We start from the raw sequence: 21,070 nt of genomic DNA, 5'->3' as shown, positions 1-21,070 counted from the left end.
ATTGACTAGTGTCCTTGTGAACGAAGGAATCATTTAGCAACGCATCTATCTCGCAGTTTGTAAGGACTAACGATCCTGCAGGCGCTTTGCATAGTAAATCAGTATTCTTATGTGTTGCATAACTCATTTCATATAAATTTTTTTCCCGTGATAATGTTAATTGGTCTTCGTCGTCTCCATGAGCAATCGATTTTTCGAAACTTAATGATTTCTTTAATTATAATGATATTTCGATGAAAATAGAAAATACACATTTTATTGCTGTAACAAATCAAATTATATACTTTATGATCGTCGATTTAAAAAAAAGAGCAATAATTCATAAAATTTTTAATTACATATATATTATTTTCACTCTCCGAGGTTAAAGAAAATAATACAAAACTCCGTAAAATTTCAGTAATTTTTCTTTATTACATAAGAATCGTATTATTTTATTATTGTGGGGGTAAAAATAAATTTTTTTATTTTGATAATATCGATCGTACCCTTAAATTCCGTTATTTAAGGGTAAAACACATACTTGACGATGCTGCAAATCATGTTAGCGAGTTTCTAATATGTATCAGCTAGTGTCTTGTTGCATGTGCGTCGTGAATACGACAGCGAATCCCTGACGTAATCGGGCGCGATCGTGCGGTCGTTTACATCGTAGGCAGTTTACAGGATCTCATTTCGCGTTGGTCTTCCCCTCGTCCTCTTCCTGTACCTCTTTTGCTGCATATTTTTATCGACGCACCTCAAGACTCGCAGGTTGATAATCTGCCTCGAATGGCGCCGTTACTGATTAGCGACGCCCACGCACTTTTCTCCTCTTCGTCTCTTTGTTCTCATCGTCTCGTTTCTTTTGCCATCCGCTAAATATGTACGAGTTGTTTGGCAAACGACGATACAACCGTTATTTTCCTGCGTGTTTATTAATCACAATTAAAGAAACCGATTAACGAGAGTGTCGTCTTGGCGAAGTACAACCATCTTTTTAAATACAGCCGCGCGATAATCTCTTTTTTTTTTTTATTGCGCTTTATCCGGAATTTGAATATAGAATCGTGATACGAAGAGAGATGGTGAATATAAAATTTTAAGGACACACTAAAAGATATAAAATCACACAAATACATATAATAAAAAGTTCCAAGGTTTTATATATTTTTAATATGATTTTTTTTAAATATATGTAAAATATATAATTATGATATTTATTTCTCTTTTATATTACCTATGTATTGCTTTTTGATATGTTATACTTTTAGATAGACATATTTCATGTACACACATATCAGGTATATTATTACTGCTTAATTGATTTTATCGTAAACAAATTTCGGTTTGCTGATCGTTTATCGCTATAATTTAGTCTACAGTAAAAAAGTACAGAAAGTGCTTCCCATCGCCGATATAATCCGTTTAATATCTGGTCGTCGCGTGACGTCCGCAGAGCTAGGGCACACGGTGGGCGTAAAACATCGGGGCCTCGTGATTAAAAGGGGTCCGATGTATCTCGTCTCATCTATTCATATTGTAATTCGTCGCACGATTAAAAAAAGTATCGTTTTTTCCTCTGTTTCAGGTGAGTGCTCCTTTAATTTCCATCTGAATCGTCGGTAGACTGGATCTCCGCCGTTTTTTGCCGGAGAGTCCTTTGTGCCACGGCGAATCCTGTCGTCTGGGTTTGTACAAATGCGTATTTTTTATTCCTTTTGCGATTAACTGACTCGCCGATTCGCGCCGATTTTTCGCGTCGACACGAATGACTTTCCAAAAGACCGTGTCAGATAATCTCCAGAACGTGCGTAAATAATTTTTATCCCCTCCTCCCTCCTTTCAAAAAAGAATTTATAGAGATATTTCTTTGTTGCAAAGTTTTTTTGCACGAAGCATGAGTTCAGAGTTTTATTTTATGTGATAGTAATCAGAGCTTAATACATCACAATTGATACTTAAGACCGTATTGATTCATCATATTAATCTCTTATCTTAGATCTGATTTTTTTTATGTGATCAAGAAAAGATTTTTTATTCAGTTGTGTTGTATTTATATGTGAAAGTTAATGGACTATTTCATTGGCCAAGTAGTTTTCTGGTCATCGTAACGGTGCAGCGATCCGTATTACTGTCATGTACGCACAATGTAACGACTTGCAAGGCAAAGACGGGCACTCCACTTTCGCAAAGTCGTCGCGATGACTCACCATGAGTACGATGCGTTCTGCGCCTTTTTCACGAGTACATCTCTCGCGTCAACGTGAATTTCTCAAGCATCTTTTTCTGCAAATTTCAGAATCAAAATTTCTGATTATTCTCGTAACACGCGTAATTTCAAATGTAAATTCATACATAATTAAACAATTATTCTTGAAATATAAAGTTTGAGAAGGCTATGCTCGGAAAATGATATTCCAATCGTTTCAATTATTTTTTTTAATTAACGTTATATATAAATATAATAGAAAATAAAGATACACAGTTCAAAAATTTGTGTTAAATTTAACAAATATCACCTGTCCCAAACGGTCCACAGAAATTTTTGTGTTAATTTAACATAATACGGATATGTTAAATGGTGACACGAATATTGTGTTAATATTTTAACATAAAATAAATGCAAACTTCAAACAAACTTAAAATAAATTTTGTGTAAAATTAACATAGTTTTAATGTAAAAATTAACTAAAAAAATTGTTAATTTTACATTTTATCACCCCCACTTATATTATAAAGTAAAATTAACATTTTTTTTCTGTAAATTTTAACAGATAAATCTTGTCACTAATAATACGGAACATATTTATTGTGTAAAATTAAAAATAGATATACATTGTGTTATTTTTACACTTCTTTTTAGTTGTTTTAATAATTTAACATTTGAGTCCAATTAACATAACAGCAATATGTTAAATTAACACATGAATGTGTTAAATATTTAACACAAAAATTTTAACGGGGACCGTTTTTAACAAGAAAACACAAATTTTCAAACTGTATACATAAAGATAGATGTATGACAAAATAGATATATGAAATAATAAAGTAATAGATGCGTAATATAAATATAAATATTCGCAAAGAACAGCAGAGTATCAGAGCCTTGTTTCGCAATCAGTGCAATCACGTATCATGCGAATCGTCAACAGAACACGCGAATAGATATGCACAGATACGCAATAGTCTCGAGCCTATCGATTTAGAGGTGAGAGGTTGAGGGAAAAAAGTTCGAGACTTCCTCTCTCTCTTCCTCTTTTTTATAGAGCTTAACCATGCTCGCGCGGCTGGAATTCCTTCGTGACTCATCGGCATTCCCCGTCGAGGTTGCCCTGACCCCCCGACTAACTGGGAACCCGCGTACCCCGCGTGTCATGTCTCGTCCGCTGTGTTTCCATGCACGATGTCGCGTTCACGAATGCCGTGAGTCACCGCGGCCGAATTTCTGCTCCTTCGATATTATCGTCGCTCTTCGCCTCTTTTGAAAATCACGATGATGTCGAGATCAATCACGAGAGCAACTGCCTTCTCGCACGCGACGTGAAAGGTGGTCTTCGTTATCGTTTTATCGTCTTTTAATCTCTGACGGATATTACATGTTTGGTGATTAATTTAATTTTCCTTTAATATAAATTTTGCAAAATTTCTCTAAAGAGTTATTAATCCAGTTATTATTAGTCACAAATAAAAAGATAATTATTACCAATTCTCATCTTGAAAAAATATATTTAGCATGTTTTCACAGAACGTATATATGTTTTTGCAGAATATTTTTAGAATACTTTTAAAATAGATAATTTTTATAGTACTTTTAATAACAGTTAGTAGAGTTGTCTAAAATAAGAAAAGATAATGAAATTTTTATTTTTAAAGAATATCTCCAAGATATATTTTTCGAATATTCTTGAAATAATATTTTTAATATTCCTCTATATTTTTCAAAATATTTTTACACAAGATACTTTTGAAATTAATTCTCCAGAGATCATATTTTGCAGATATTTAATATAATATATATATATATATATATATATATATATATATATATATATATATTAAATGCCTGCAAAATAATCTCCGGAGAATTAATTTATCTTCTCGTTAATTGCGAATACGACTAGCAAGTGCGTTCCCCTTTCCTCTGCAGCTGACAACCGAGGTGATTGACCCTTTCCCCGAAGCAGAAGGATGTCAAATGACCGCACGCATTGCGTGTTCTTGATAACGCACAATACGATATAGGCGCGCGCTTCTCTCGGTATCGTAACTGGCGACCTTGAACTTCCTGCTACGAATGATTCACGAGTCTCATTCATTCCCTCGTTCATTCAAGCCTGCCCCGATCGCCCCGAACAGTTTAACGCGGAATATGCATTAAAATACATAGCTTGTGTTTTGTGATTTTCAATGGATACCAATCTTTAGAAATTAATGTGAAGATTTCGCGACGCGATTCTCTTGCGAAATATCAGTCTTTCACGTGTTCAAAGAATTTTTAAAACAATTTGTCTCAAGGCTTTCTAAAGAATCTTCATGAAGAAATTGTAAAGAATTTGAGGAGGAGGAGAGAATCGGTTGATAATTGAAATTATCGAATTCTCTGAATTTTAATATGCATTTGAGGATTAATTGATCGGCACAAATCGATCTTATTATGATTACAATAAATTTATTTTTGGTTTTAATTAGCAGTGACTTTTCACGGCCTTCTAAATTAAATTTAAAATTTAATTAAGACATCAAATTATATAGGATTAATTGTAGAACATCAATATTTTTTTTCAATATGAGAGATTTATATCATATTTACATATTCAGAAATATACTACGTGATTTTTTTTTTTTCGTATAACGTTCGCACGCACACATACAAAGATTTCTGCTATCGGTTCATCGATAAATACGTAATTAACAAATGATTTCCGCCCCAGCCATGACATAATGCGTATTTTCAACGTATTTGCATAGTCGCGATTGCGATGAATTTTTAGTATGACAGATAACACATAAAGAGAGAGAGAGAAAGAGAAAGAGAGACGCCTATCGAGATGAATCACTCGTCTCTCCTCAAGTATGCAAAGATATCTCAGAGATACGCGCGTATGACTCATCGACCTGACAACTCGTACGATCACCTGCGCACAGGTACGAACCAACAAACTCGTATACTAGCTCTACTTGTGTGAAAAAAATTTAATAAACAAGAGAGAGAAAGAGAACATATTTCGCAAGATCGCGATGATTCAAGCCTTGTAATTTATAGTGGCTTAAAAAAACTTTCCAATTTCTGATATATAATTTCTATTTATAGTTATTTGTTGGTTTTAATCTAAAAAAGGTAACCAGATTATCAGCACTTAGAAAATTACAAGTAACAAATAAATCCATTATCTTTCTTTAAATTAATACTTGATCACTAATTGAGATGTCAGTACAAATAATTCTTGCATATGCAAATATTCGAGATAAATGCACAATGTATATTATCGCTCACGATAGTAATTAAGTTGCTCAATGTGTGACGAGGTAATTAATAGAAAAATGTCTAATGACTCACTCACAATCAGTTTCTCTCGTTCGCGCCTCGCGACTCGCCCGTTAACGAGCTTCACGTTAGACGGATCATCTTTTTCCGCGAAAGAATTACAGTCCCTGGCCGTAAATAGCGACACGAATGAAAATATTATTCCCCTTCTCATGCTCGCGCGTCTGCCTTATCACTGTCTCGCAGAAAACTACATACACAAGTACCCTCCGATAAGAAACCGTGAATCATAGCAATCCTCGCGACGAGATAGAGTTACGCGTGTGACCGGTTATTATGAAGCTCGTTATATATCATTACGTCGTGTTACTTATATTACACATAAGTTGATCGATTAAAAAATCAATTTAAAAATATGCAGAAACAAGAGAAAAATTAAAAAGATTATTATGATATACTATATTTGCGTTATTCGAATGACTGTTGCATCATTATTTTCGCGATGCACATTGGTTTCGTCGAGTGTTCAAGTTCAGTTGCAAAATGTGTGCTGACTTACTGGTCGATTGAAGTGCATCTCGATTTAGACGCAACGAGTGCAACCGCGAGGAAGTTTATGCGCTTTTAAATCAGCACAGACACGCACGACGATTAAATTAAGTTTCTGCAAAAGATCCCGCAAATACGTGTACGGTTCAAAAATTCATATACGTTCGTGTCGATATATCGCGTTTTTAGTATTTTTTTTTTTTTTTTTTTTTTCGAGTGCACTGTTATGAAAATCAAGAACTGCAAATTTACTAATAACAAGTAAATAACCGTAAAATAATTATCAGTAATTTTATATAATAATTAAAGTAAAATTAATTATTATAACTTTTATATATATTATTTTTTACTCGATATATTTATTATATAATTTCATTCTTTATCATATGCGTTTATTCCATTTATTATTTACATTTTTTATTAATTATTTATTATACATTCTATTTATAATTTATTATTTATATTACTGCGATAAAGGCAGTATTGCGCGATCGTATTCATTTGTGCGAAAGGGAGAAAATATATTCCCACGAGCGCGATGTAACTGGGAAGGGAGGGATATTTACGTCAGCTGATGCGATACATCGAAGAGATAATTATCTAGGAATGAAAATTCTCGAGACGGTAAATGCCTCGCGCGCGGCAACGGAAAAAAGAAAAGCAGGTATATCTCCTTGAGTTCCCTAGAGTCCGGCATCCTAATAGAGCAACTCCACCTGTCTGCTTGCGCGATCTTTAGATTGGCGGGAAAGAGGTTCGACGCACCGGATGCTATGCGAACTATTTGGACCAATCGATCCGAAGAAGCGGCTGTATACTTGGGTATTTTATCTTTCCATTTTTCTCTCGAGTTCTTTAATCTTCGGCTCTCTCTTATCGCGCGGATATTTATGCCAATTTTTGGCTCCATACAGCTGCCATTATATTGACAGCTCATTGAAGTTTATGTGGACAGTTGCTCCTAACAATTTATAATTATTTCTAATATATCGATATTTGGTAACCAAAGCAATTTACTTACAAAAAAGTTTGCAAATTTATAACAAATTATATTTAATATTGTATGTATACCTACATATCTCAGTCTGTCAAATTTGTTCCAACATGCAGAGAGGTGTTGGCTGTGTAGAGATATTTATTTATCGATATCGATACGAGATATTTAAAGTAGACATAAGTCAATAGTCGTAAGTCATATTTTTGGAAGTGAGAGGCGAATGTCCAAATGTTTCATCTTCGTAGATGAGTCAACTCTATTTTTAAGGGGCTCAATTTTTCTTTCGTTCGCTTATACATTAGGCGACACTGAGATATCTTCGTTACGTTTTGATCGAAATAAAAAATTGCTGGACAATAACATTAGAAATTTCGTTGGATAAACGATGACTTACTTATGACTTTCTAAAGATCGTGTTTTAACAAGAATCATGACATCCTTGACTCTCGAAAGTGAGTCATTAAAACTAGTCGCGTTGAAAAATATGACACATATTTGTTAGTCGTCTTTCTCAAGTCCAAGTTCAGGGCTTCGACTTTTTTGAATTGCCAATGGACGTCGGGAACAAGCTGGAACTTTCTCTCTTTTTTTTACACATGCATATAGATAATACAATTTTTCATAAACATTTATATAAATAATAAGGAAAAATCATATACATACTTTTATGAATTTAATGTTAATTTTTATTTCGTTATAATACACGGTTTATAACAGAATGTATATCTCATTAGATTTCGTATATATTTTTTTACTCTATTAAATTAATTAATAATATGAAATTAATATAAAAATAAAAAATAAATAAAAATATTAATATATATTTGATCTATGTTAAATATTTAATATATTATATTTTAAATATCTCTCGGAAACATTTTATATTTATCACATTTAAAAGTCTAGTTAAATAAATGATAAATAATTTTATCAGATTTTAAAAATTTTAGATATATTTAGATTTTAGATTTTAAATGGACACAAACATGTTCTGTTGAAAATAAGGAACATTTAAAAATCGTATTTTTATGAGAAATTTCTGAATCTATGAAACGCGAGGGGTGTGTCGAAATAGCAATTGCATCATCGATGATGCATCTCGCATTGACTATCTTGCTTTTGTCCGTCCAATTCAACGGCACGCGGTACTACGATCACTCTCTTACATCATCGGTTGAATGAATGGACCAGTGGCTGTTCGCGTAGTAGCTACGCTTGGTTAATAAGAGGAAACGATCACGTGGATTTGTGTGCCAATATTGACGCTTTATATAGCTTTATGTAGCGTGTATTGATTACACGCGGTTGTGTCGCTATCGATTCGACATGGATTGCATCGACAATATAAATGAGCAAAGGAATAACGTTAATCGGTCCGCGATTCCAGGTATCCGGGAATAAAACATGATTAACGAAGCGCCGCTCGTGTTTATGGCAATACCATATCGGGAATCATGCGGAAATCGCATTTGAATTCTCAATGTACTTATATGAAATTACAAATTGCGGAGTGTATATTGGAAAAAAATATATAACAACAGAAAAATGAATTAATAAATAAATAAAGATATAAGAAAATTAATTAAGAGAGTGAAGATCACATATTATATATAATTATAAATATAAAAATATAACAAGTAATATATAAAATTTGAAAATAATATCTGAATTTTTTTATAAAAAAATTACGAGATAAAATTTGCATGAAAAAAATTCTAAAAAATAGGAATTACTGAGAAAAAAATGCTTTTGTTTTCTAGAATCATTTTTCATGAATTTAATTTTGCTCTCCCTCTCATTCTCTCGTTAACATATAAATATCCTCTAAAAGGAAGTCCCACTTTCAGAGACGTTTTATTAGACCGCGAATCCGACAGGCGTTCGGGAAACTTCTTCGACGAAGCGGCCGCACATTTGCCCGTATTTATACACTGAATACCTTTACCGAGAACATCATCATTCTCTTCCCCTCTTCCACTCTTCAGCTACACACGCGATGAATCATTCGCGCACGTACGATTCTCGGAAGAAACTGCCTATTACGTGTGTCGCTATTACGACGGCCCCTCCATTCAGAATGGCAGATTCAGGCAAATTTACAGTCCATCAAAATGCAAATACAATTGAAAGATTAGCTGCGATAGTAGTACGGTTGCGATTACATCATCATCGAAAGAATGGACCAACTCATCCGAATAGCTGGGTAGTTGATATGAGTAGAAAAAATTCGAAAATTAATTTGCTCTCGCTTTATAATTAATACTAAAGTTAAATAGGGAGAAAAAGAGAAAAAAAGCTATAGAGAAAACTAGATAAATTTATTTATCTTTTAAAAATTTATCGTATTTATAATTTCTTCATAATTTCTTAAGATAGTAAGCTTTGATATTTCTATTAATTTTATTTTTATCAATTTTCTTTATTGTAAAATAAATCAAAGAAATAGTGTTCAGGTATCTCTTTCTCGAATCCACCACTGCCTCCTCATGTTAGGTGACTTCTCTCGTCCCCCAAACAATTATCTCTTTCTCTTCCTCCTCTACGGGAGATCAGCTGATCCCCGATCGCCACCATGTCGTCACGACGACAGCGGTGTCTTCCTCTTCCTCGTCATCGTTAGTAGACGCGCCGACTCCGTTGACAACGGATGTGTGAATCATCGGTTCGATGATACGATATCAAGAGATCGCGCCAACATATCGACAGTGCACTCGTGAATTCCGTGCGGTGAACAACAATTATATTTCCACGAGACTGTTTTTTCGCGAACGTGTTCATCTCTAAATGTTGCCATTTTATCATACAGGCATGGTTTTTTCGTCATTTATTTTTTACTAATTACTTTAATATTCTTGGAAGAAAATATTTGAAAGAAAAAATATATATATATTATAATAGTTAGGATTTATCTCAAGATTGCAATCCGATAATTAATTTCAATATTCATTAACATTGGCTGTGGCAATGCACTTGTGTTGCATTAATTAAATAGTGCCGAAGTTCGCGATAAATAGTTGTTTGCGGAATCGTAGTCTCGCGTATCGTGATGATTATGTGAAAATTCGCATCTCATTGTCACGTAAAAGAAAAAAAACAGATATTCTTGAGACGAAAACGCATCCTCGATGCGTCTTTATATGTATATGCAAGACTCGTCGTCGTTTATGGCACCGAAGACTACGTGACTTCCTCGTGGAAAACAAAACAGAATATTTTGTTTTCTTCTCATTGATCGAATTGTATACGCTCGGCATTCGGTCTTTTTAAAATTTATCGCTGAACATTTTATTGAAATAAAATACATTACAGATAATTTATTTATATGTATTATTTACGCGATTAGTACAATTGAACAGAGTTTGACTGACACATTTATCGAGACTGTATGTCGATCGAGAATCGCGATTTATGCTCGTGATAATTAAAGATTAGTTTCTTCGAAGCACTTGAAAAAATGTTGACTCGCATTGCGGGAATTTCTTGTTCGCGCATAAACAACTCACTGTATTTAAACAGTTGTTTCGACGAATTATTACTACGTATACCAAAATCCGAATATCGAACTTGTCTATAATGATAGTTTCGCGAAGAGAAAGAAAATAAAATTAATTCTTTATAATTTTTATTTAAATTATTTTATTTATTCTCGTCTTTTTAATTATATACGAGGCGTGTTCTTTTCATTTTTTCCGTGTTCAAAAATTTAGAAAATACTTTTCTATTTCTAAGCTCTTCTATTTTTGGAATGTTATATATATATTCCCACAAGATTAATCATACATTATATATTTAATCTCGAAACACCGGAACTTGCTCGCGATAACGACCTTATCGGGGATTACGTGCTTTGCTCGTATGCCGATAAAACATCGCCGACATCATCTCAGGAATTAATCGAGCAAATTCCCGCGATCTTAAAGCCTCGTCCAATAGACGTTCCGAGAAATTACGGAGGATCGAATATCGGGTTAGATCGATAATATGATTTATATAGAACGCTTTATCGTCATTCCTCCGTTTATGCCAATAAATTACAGCTTACTGAGATATCTTTTTATGAAAAATCATTCTATGCGTTGATCTTGTGTATCGTGGGAAACTTGTCTCGCCGCATTTTCTTACGTCAACGCTGATATTTTATATAAATCGTGCTAGGACGAGCTATCGATTAATTAAAATGTTCAACAATCAATAAAAATTAAAGACAAAAAGAACCGAGATAATTATTTAATATTAATTTTATTATTTTCGAGCCAAATTTATATAATATCCTTTCTTTCTTCCACGCGCATTATTTATTTATTTCTTATATTAATTTTATTATGACCGATGAGGAAAGAATTTAAATAAATTTTGATAATAGAGGTGAGAGATAATCTTCGAGTATCTACATAAAATTTCTTTCATTCAGGCTTCACGAGAATAAACATTAACAAGCGTAAACTGTGAAAGAGTGAAAGTACATCGCAAATTTCTCCGAGTGTTTTTTCCTCAAAAATACCATTGACCGATTCATGAATGAGCGTCGATAGAGGATTAAACATGCTGCACAAGCATGGGAGCAAGTCACATGGCGCTGTATATAAGGGCAGGGGTGCTTTTCTAAAATCAGTAAGTTATCAAAATTACACATACATACTTCGTATTTTCATTACTCGATATTTTTTCCACATCTTATCAGAAAAAAAAAATTATTAGACTACGACGAATACTTTTTTTATAATTTCTCCTTATTTAACCGGTTCGAGTTTTGTTTTCTTTTCGTGTATCAAGCGTCATTGAGCACCGCTGTCGATTCAGTTTACGATTCAATCACGTCACATCGTCCCGTCACGATTCGTTACAAGCGTGTGAGAGAGACGCCATGTGACATCATCGTGCTAAAATGACGGACGATGTCACATATGATCGACCTCTCTATGTCGCTGCATCTTCGCGAGGGGGGGTTTAATCCTCCCGACCGATGACCAGCGGTCGACACGTGCGAGCGTACACGTGTACTCGCGTGCGAATGCGCGGGGAGATCGGGTCGGTCCTCCTCGTGTACACGATGACTAATCGTTGTTGATTGTGTGATGACTGCCGGCGATTTCTCCTCTCGATCGAACTCGCGACTTGAGTTCGAAACATATCGATACCCGATACTCGCTTTTTCGTTCCCCCATGTTTTCTGCATCTGAAATTAGACGGATGTATATCTAGGAAAGTAAAGAGTATAATTAACACAGGCTTTTTACTCAAGAACGTGTATCGCAATTTAAAGTATTGCAATGTGTTATTAAAGTGTTTTTTTTTTTACAAATGAATCGCATAAACAATTACGATAAAATTAATCATACATTGCGTCATTTTTACAAACGTAACTTGTGTTATTACGAATGAATGCTGGAAATTCTTTAATGAATAAATCGAAATGATTCAACACGAATATACATATATTCGTATTTTGATTGATGGAATATCTGTTATGATGAATGCGCATGCAATGATAATATACTATATTCTTATTTAAGATTTTCTCAAGAAGCTCTGAAGAACTAAAGAAACCATTTGTTACATGTTATGCTTACAAAAACTAATGATAATGAGTGCCATTAGTACCACATTTTTACATTGCATTTAAATTAGATACAGCAAATTATTTTTTGCTTCTCATGACAAGTATCTATAAAAGATATTAAATATTATATGATTTATATTATTTCATATTATTAGAAAATCACGAATTCATTTAGATAAAAAAGAATAATAAAGAGATTCAAAATTTTTATTATTTAAAATAAAAGTAAAGTATAAACAAATTCTAATTTAGCGTAGTAATATTTTTCATTTACACTGCCATGAATTGAGAATTAAAAAGATAATATTTCTGAAAATCTTTTCATCAAAATTCTTATAAAATTTTTTTTTAATTTTATATTTTAGCAGTTTTTAAAGAAAAAAATATTTTATAAAAAATACTACTCTCTAAAAATAAAATACTTGCAAAAAGATGTGATAAATATACGTGTTACGGTGGACGATAGTTTTTCGAAGCTTGGAAATAGTATTCGTAATCGGATTTTACAACGCACTTAAAACGCATTTCGCAAATTCTTCGAACCATCTTGGACGTTCTTTATGACAGCGTCGCGACGCAAGATAAATGTCTTGCAAAGTCTTTCAAATGTGTTAATAGTCACTTCTTAGTAATGAATCGTCTCAGCATATCGTTTTGGCTTCCATTTTCATTCTTCTTGGAACAATTCACGAGCTTTTCATGAGTATCCACGTTTATAAATCGTTTTTCCAATAAGTCAATCACTTGATAAGAGCATTTTTCTTATATAAAGTATCTTATAAAGAAAATATTTTTTTTTTTAAAGAAAAGTCATGATATTCCGAAAAATTAATTTTAAAAGTGAAAACTTGTATTTTCTTCAATTTTTATCTATTTATATTTATAGTAATTTATATTATTTTATTTAACTCGGATTTGTCATAAGATAACTCTTATTTATGATGATATTCTTATTTATATCATTTATGCATTCTTATTGTCTTTTAACTATTGCGTGAGCGCCGATAATAGCGATGATAACATCACATTTATCGCAAATAGCATTATCAGGTACAATGAAGTTCGCGAGTATGTTTTACGGTGCGGAAATGTCAGGTGTATATAATAAGTATGTCAACTATTTTTAGCCACGACGCGTATAATCTATTTGTTGAAATTTTATTATCGATGACGATGAATTTACTCGAGAAATTGTGCGTGCTTCGTATTTTTTGAACGCACGTTTGTATCACTGATGTTTCGGCAACATATCAAATAATTAGTCATTCCATTGTCTGACTCATCGGATTACTCGAAAGAATTTCTTGTTTATTCATGTCAATCTCAAATCATCTGCCGGTCAATCGTCAAATCTTTGCGTTTGATCGCATTTCTTATCGAAAGTTTATCGAAAGGGACAGACATTTATTTCTAGCAAAAGATATCAAGGAGGTGACAAAGACTTTTGCGAGAGATTCATTAATTCTTAAGTATCATAAATATATCTGAAATTTTATATAAGAAAAAGATAAGGAATAATTACAAAGCCTTTATTTTCTTATGCTTTTTAGAGATGATTGAATCAATTCGGAGATAATTTTTTATAACACATTTCGGTATAGTTATGCATATATTTGATTTTTATTCAATCAAATCTTTGTTATTCTTCATTTTTAAATACGATTGATAAGAGAGAATTATCTAATTTTATATCTTTGATTTTTATATTTCAATTTTATTTTTAAAGATGAGAAAGGAATAAAAATGAGATTTAGACAATGATAGATTTAAATGTGTCTTTTATTGGCAACATCGAATAATAGATAATTGACAGATGACAAAAATGATTATAGCATAAATAACATAATAACATTTTAATTATGCTTACGTATACAATCTTTGCATCTTTAAAATATATATATCGAATAAGACTAAATACATTAAATAAGGAAAAAATAATATAAAAATTAAATAAATCAACGATATAAAATTAAATTTTTTTGTTTGTTTTAAAGTTAAAAACTCGAAACTCGTTTTTAAGGCGACTAAACGCGTCCATGAATTCGTGGTATAATAATCTTAACAGCTGGCCTCCTTTATGCCGCACATAATTGGTGGTACATACGTGTGCATGGAAACGCGTTTCTTCTCAACGTTCGACACAAGGCACCTTTGTTTAAGGCATTACACGTGTAACATATCGCATAGGGGAAATTTTAGTACAAGTAACGCCAAATAATGAGTAATATTTGAGACGGAGAAACTTAGATCAACAAATAAAATAATAATTGCGTATAAGAACGAGATATCTCATTGCTCTTTTTCTCTGAAAAACTTTCAAAGAATTTCTAGAAAACTTTGTGATCATCACAGTAGACAGAGTTATAAAGTAGAATACGTAAAGTAGAAAAGTTTCGAATAATTCGTTAAAACAGAAGCAGTCAATATATGAAAGTTGAATTGACTTAAGAAAATTTAAAAAATAAGTGGAAATAAAATTGTGTTTTAAAACAATAAAGACATAATTTTTATTTACAGTCAAGATAGAGACAGAATAAAGGAGAAATCTTTTCTTTGGTATTTTCTATTCAAGCAAAATATTTTGTTAATCTCTTTAATATAATTTCGGATATAATTATATGTTATAAATATTTGATAGTAAAATCCGCGATTTTATCTAATGCTAATTTTCAAAACTTTGGATTTTTTGAAATATTTCGCATCGCGGTCTCTTACAATATCGATAATTACTCGAACAGCTTTCGGCTAATGAGAGAGTGAGTTTGATCCCGAGCAAAAGCGTGAGCAACGCTGCGGCTAAGCAGCGTGTTCTAAATTGTTATTGCCGCTGGGCACAGGAAAAAGCCACTCGCAAACGCTATTTACGGCCGCCATAAATCAAACGGCGCCGAAGAGCGCGTGGCTGCTGCGACGCGACGCGACCAGAGGCGTGAAATATATTCACGCACATAGTTCGTTCGAACCATCGAGGCCCTCCTTCGTGCCCGCATATATTCAACGAGCCTCAATATCAGAATCGTGCTTTTGAACTTCGAGGAGGGACTCTCGAGATTCCAGGATCGAAATCGCTGACCGATTCTATAATCCCCGAATCTCTTCGATCGGAATTGGAGATGGAATATCTAGTGGAGGTTGAATTCCATCACCAAATAATTGTTATAGATTAATGCAATGTTGATTAAAGATATTAATGAAAAATTATATAGATTATTAATCAAGATATCGATGAAATTATATTAATAATAATATAGTTTATATCAACTACATTTAAATGGAATAATACTAAACGCGAGGCATCATATTTGTGCGTAAATGTGATGATGAAGTTTTCGTTGCGCGTCGCGAGTACACCCGGTATAATTTCGCCGAAATTCCGCGGCTACGAGTTTCCTTACGCACCTCGCCGGACCGCATTCCGCTCTTTGTGTCTCTCTTTTCCGCAGACGGAATGCCAGGTTTCTTTCTTCGCGGACGATGCTTTGCGGTCGATACTGATTTATGGTGGTTGAGTTAAGCGGTTTCCGCGCAAGGATACCCTGACAAAGTGGCTCCGGGTAATTATTTATATCTCCCGAAGAGAGAAAAAAAAAAGATAGAGAAAAAGATGCAAATAAAGTGAATGCCGTTTTGCATTCATCGTAGCTTGGTCTTGTAATGCATTATCTGAAAAGTTTGTGACATGATTTATCTGAAATAACGAAACAGCTGAATGTCATCGTTAATGTCATGTCACAATATTCGCGTAATTCTTCTCTTTTTATTTTGTTTACCGCTACAAAAAAAAATATAATAATTGTGTGTACAAAAATCAATTTGTTCAAATTTTTGAATTACTGAAACTTTGATCAAATTTTTCCTGGGAAATCCGAAGAATCTTAAAAGTAAAAATTTTGAAGGAATTTAGGCAGCAAAATACATAGACGATAGAGGAAAATTACCGCATGTTTACTTTCGATATCTTAAAGAATCTGACTAAGAATTTTTTGACCGGTGCTTTGTACCCTTCCTCGAATAGAAGATAAGAAAGATCCGACATTCCTTTAGAGCATAAATCAGTCAAGGACTGTCACGTGCGGGTCATGTATTGTCTCATTAAAAAAACACGTAATCAGTATTGTAATTTTATTCTTTTCTCAATCTTGTTTCTTTCTCTTATCGGAGTATGTTAAAGAATTATTTCCATTTCTTTCAAACGACGTAGTCCTTTTTTCTTTTTTTCTTTTTTTTTTTTTTAATTCGTTGACTGCCGCAGATTTTATTTAACTTTCTACGGAATCTTAATTAAAAATTATATAATGAATGATAATATAATGAATATGAACGACATTAATACGACAATAAAATAAGAACATACATTGTATTATAATTTGTGAAGTCATAAATGTTGCACGTTCCGCATTTATCATTCCGCGGTAAGATCAATGAAAGGCGACGTAGAAAAATGAATGAAGCGGCAAGTTCTTCGACGATTCTGCTAGAATTGCTCTTTCGTAAACTTTCTACCACAAGTGGCTCGCTGCAAAGTACTTCAACAGATGCACTGTCGGCCAGAGAGATAGGGAAAGAGACGAGCTGCTTACATAACGTCGCAGCGACAACGCTGACAAAAAGCGTCGTCTCTTCGTCACCGTCGTTCTGGGAAACGAGCACTTATCGTTGTCCCACTTGTGCGTGCGATTTCTCATCTTAATCGAGATCAAAAAATCTATTGTTTTTACAAAACAACAAGCTTCCCGGAATTGTGGCATTAATTAGAACGTTTCTTTAATATTATTATCTTTTATTTTAATTTTTTTTCAAATGCACGCGTGAATTTTATTGATTCCGCATACTTCTTATGCTAGCTCAACCTCCGAATGTATCATACTTTTACACACGAATCAACACATTTAATGAAGGGAGAAGAAAATTTTATTTTATTTGTTTTTTAGAATTACTTTCCATTTGCAGCAAGATTCTATTCTGATTATCTATCAGCCTCGTTTTAATTTAATTCGACCAATATTTTATTGCTCGATCCATTTAATTAATGCTTTATTAAACCTCTTTCCAATATAATTATTCAATTTAAAGCCTTGTTCTGAACGAGAGATGAAAAAGAGGCGAAGAGGCAAAGTTCGTAAACTCTTGTCACGCTACCATTTAAATCTCCACCGTGTTCTCCAATGTCATTTTAACTCACGTGCGCGCGCGGCGGCGGCGTCACGTGACGAGGGTCACATGACGAGGGTCACATGACCCGCGTGTCGCGCCGCACGAGCGGTAACGCCGTTCTTCAGTGCGAGCGCGACCGGCGCGCGCGATGTATCTCGATCGTGGGGTTGTGTTGTTTTCGTTTCTCGTGCCAGCAGTTGTCGCCGGTACGCGACGTAGTACTATCCATTCGCGCGACCTCGGCTCTTTTGTTGCCGACCCGTAACAACGACAACGTGCAGTCCGTTTGTCCTCGGAGTCTCCTCTCCTCTCCTCTCCTCTCCTATCGTCGTGAATCTCTCTTGTCGCCGCCACGGACGAACTACGTGTGGACTACGTGGCGAACGGACGCCAGCGAGCGTCAGCTGGGTGCGCATTTTTATCTTTCCTCTCTCTCATTACCGATCATCGCGTCGCAGGAAGATCAGAGAGCTCCGAGGAAGAAAATCGGAGGTCTCTCTGATGCTCCTGAATTCGAGCGTTTAAGAATATTTGAGGGTGTCGATCCCAGACAGGATCCTTTCCCGCCTTGTACAAGGCTCGTGAAATAATTAGGGATAGTTGCACGCTGCGCTATTAAAGACAAATGGTCCGTTTTCGTTTCTCTCTCGCTCGAAAGTAGACTGTGTCAGCTGTCCGGGAACGACACATTAACCGGTCGTTCGCGCGTACAAAGATACGCGGTTGGAGCTTCCGGTTTCCTCCTAAACTCCAGAAAACCAAACCTAACCTGACACTTCATTAAATCTATTAGTCGAAATTTTAAATTTACTCTATACTTTTTCAGTTTATTAGTTTATTAATTTTTTCGTTAATTTAAATTTATTAAATATGCGATCTTTAAAAAGAAAGAGAGAAAAAGAGAGAAGGAAATAACGCATTTTGTAGCTGAAATATTATTTTAACCCACTTGATCGGAAAGACTCGAGATTCTTGAGTTAAAGATGTACTATCCACTTTTGAAGTATGTACTTTCTCTCTCTGTTTTTATTAGTTTTGAACATTCAAAATGATTCTTGTTGATCTCTCAGCGCTGAGTGTTTACAGAATTATCTTTTTTTCTCTATTTAATAAATTCAATTTAAATACTTATCTATTGAATAATATATTATGCTCTATATGTGCGTACAATAATAAATATATTTGTAATTATATACAATATATTATGACAATAATAACATAATATTGAAGCACAGTGGATAATATTTTAGAAGCTGTAAAAGATTAAACCGAAATCCTGCACTAAACAATCGTTGAATCGGATTTGTTTTTCTTTCAATCGATAGAGAATAAATCGTTATGCGATACTAAATATTACCTCGAAAGATGCCGGATATTGCGCCTCTCGCATATACACGCGTATTGCACGCGCCCACGCCTATGCAAATCCCGCGGAATTATCGAAAGAGTGCATGCATGGAATGTAACGTATCGCCCATCCACGCACGTCTCGCGATAGTTGCACTTGTCCCGATTATATAGTTGCTGCATTCGAGTCGTGAAACGAGCTTGAATGCAGTTCAACAATATTGTGGTGGCACATCACGGTGTATTTTGATATTTGACTAATTACATATTATTACATGCTGCATAAAGTTGAGCGTAAATAATTAAATGGCAATTTAATTATTATTTAATAATTGAAATTAATGAAAATGCCGAATTTAGATAATATCGTTAAGTATGTCTGTAAATCTCGCAACACACTTGAACGAAGTTTATTATTTTTGAATTGTCACATATTATATTCTTCGCATTTTTAGGAATATTAAAACACTCGGAGTGTTCGTTTTGATGGCTGCATTATTTACATTGTAAAATTACTTATGTAATGTGTAATTGCGTATAGATGATGTAACAACAGAATCCAAGTATTTCGCGAAAAGAAAAAAATTAGATGTTTTAGAGAGCGGCTAATTTCGAAATCGATTTATTATCTACATCTTTAATATTAATTATCATTTTCTTTGATCTTCTTCAATTTATACAGAATGTCTTAAAATTACAAGACATTTAACTCTGATTACGAAGAAGAGAGTAAAAAAAATAATTTGATTTATGAAATAATTTATGAAATATACTGGTTTTATACGCATATATTACATTCATGCTTTATTTGCATAGCTTGATATATTAATTATCCGCGAAGAAACTTTCTAATGAGAGATCATTCTAGAATGGTTGCGCGACATGTATTCGCGTACAAGCTATTACACAATTATCGGACGAGTTTAATCGAACATCCAACGTTTATGTCGACCTCGAGCGGCCTCGAACATATATCCGATAGCATTTCCATCAGCGAGCTTAGTATCCCGCTGTTATAGAGACTGGGAATCGCGTTACGCGAGACTAGAAAGCCTGATCACCTTAGGAGAATATTAGTGTTCGGGAGAGATCCGGGTTCGATCGTGCGTTTCTCGAACTTTTTATTAACGAACGTGTGGGAGCACACTTTGCATATTTCGCTCGTTTAAGCAAACGCATAGTTTCGTAGTTGCAACACGTAGTTCCGGTCAACGCCGATCAGCCCGTTCCTCGAGTCTTGTCTGCTCTCGACTTCGATCTTGCCAAAGTTTGGCGCTGCCAATCGCTTCTCAGAGTTTATTATTAGGCCTTTGCAGTCGAGGAGATGCAGCTTTGATTAGCACGCAATTAAAACGCTCGTTAATATATATTTGTGTTATAAATAAAATGAAAATATACATTTTCATTACGCAATTGATAAATATATATAAATATTTATTTCACTAACAAAATACGCTACGTTTGTTACAGATGTCGGAGTTTCCAGTGGACGGAAGCGAGAACGGGGACATGCAGACCGTCATGGAGAACTTTCAAAAGAAGAACAATCTGGTGTCCGCCAGGACGCACCATGTCACCCATGGTCACCATCCGCAGGTCACCACCACGTCGTCGCAGGTGAGATGATCTCTTGCTTTCCCCTCTTCCCTCTTTACTTGTTTTTCAAATATTTGCTCATACTTCACTTCGAGACGCTGTCGCGATTCTCTGAGAAAGAGAAGATATATCGTCACTCGCTTGCATATCTCCGCGCGAGAATCGTCTACGTTTCGAGTATTTTTTGCTAATTGACACGCGCGAGAGAGATATGACTTTTATTCGAAATGGAAATTCGAATTTTGAAAATCCATCGCGACGCCTGTGTAAACTTTAAGACGGTCTTTCTTTTTATAAATAAAAAAGATTAACGACAGAAAAGAGAAAAAAGTTGTAGTATAGAAATATACTTTAATTGTAAATTTCAAATCGAATCAAAATATCATCCTTGCACTTTTGT

The 21,070-nt window shown here is 34.1% G+C and overlaps 1 protein-coding gene across 10 annotated transcripts in view; it reads left to right on the top strand.

Moving 5' to 3' along the window:
• The window catches only part of Sarm (sterile alpha and armadillo motif), a 95,450-nt gene that overhangs the window by 54,582 nt on the left and 19,798 nt on the right, over window positions 1-21,070 (top strand). For 4 of the 10 annotated variants that reach the window (XM_083045512.1, XM_083045511.1, XM_083045509.1 and 1 more), the window contains one exon: window positions 20,545-20,691. In XM_083045512.1, the coding sequence (XP_082901638.1) occupies window positions 20,545-20,691 (147 nt within the window). Of the gene's footprint in view, window positions 1-1,570; window positions 1,671-9,626; window positions 9,820-9,904; window positions 11,625-18,041; window positions 18,136-20,544; window positions 20,692-21,070 lie in introns of those variants that run through there. The other 6 variants (XR_014426004.1, XM_083045507.1, XM_083045514.1 and 3 more) reach the window with 6 other exon arrangements.

This window comes from Prenolepis imparis, unplaced genomic scaffold (genome assembly GCF_030444845.1).
Source record: "Prenolepis imparis isolate NDT839.2.m4 unplaced genomic scaffold, iyPreImpa1.0 SCAF_9, whole genome shotgun sequence".
Lineage (NCBI taxonomy): Eukaryota > Metazoa > Arthropoda > Insecta > Hymenoptera > Formicidae > Prenolepis > Prenolepis imparis.
Note: the sequence above shows the minus strand (reverse complement) of the source record. Positions and strands in the feature narration are given on the sequence as shown.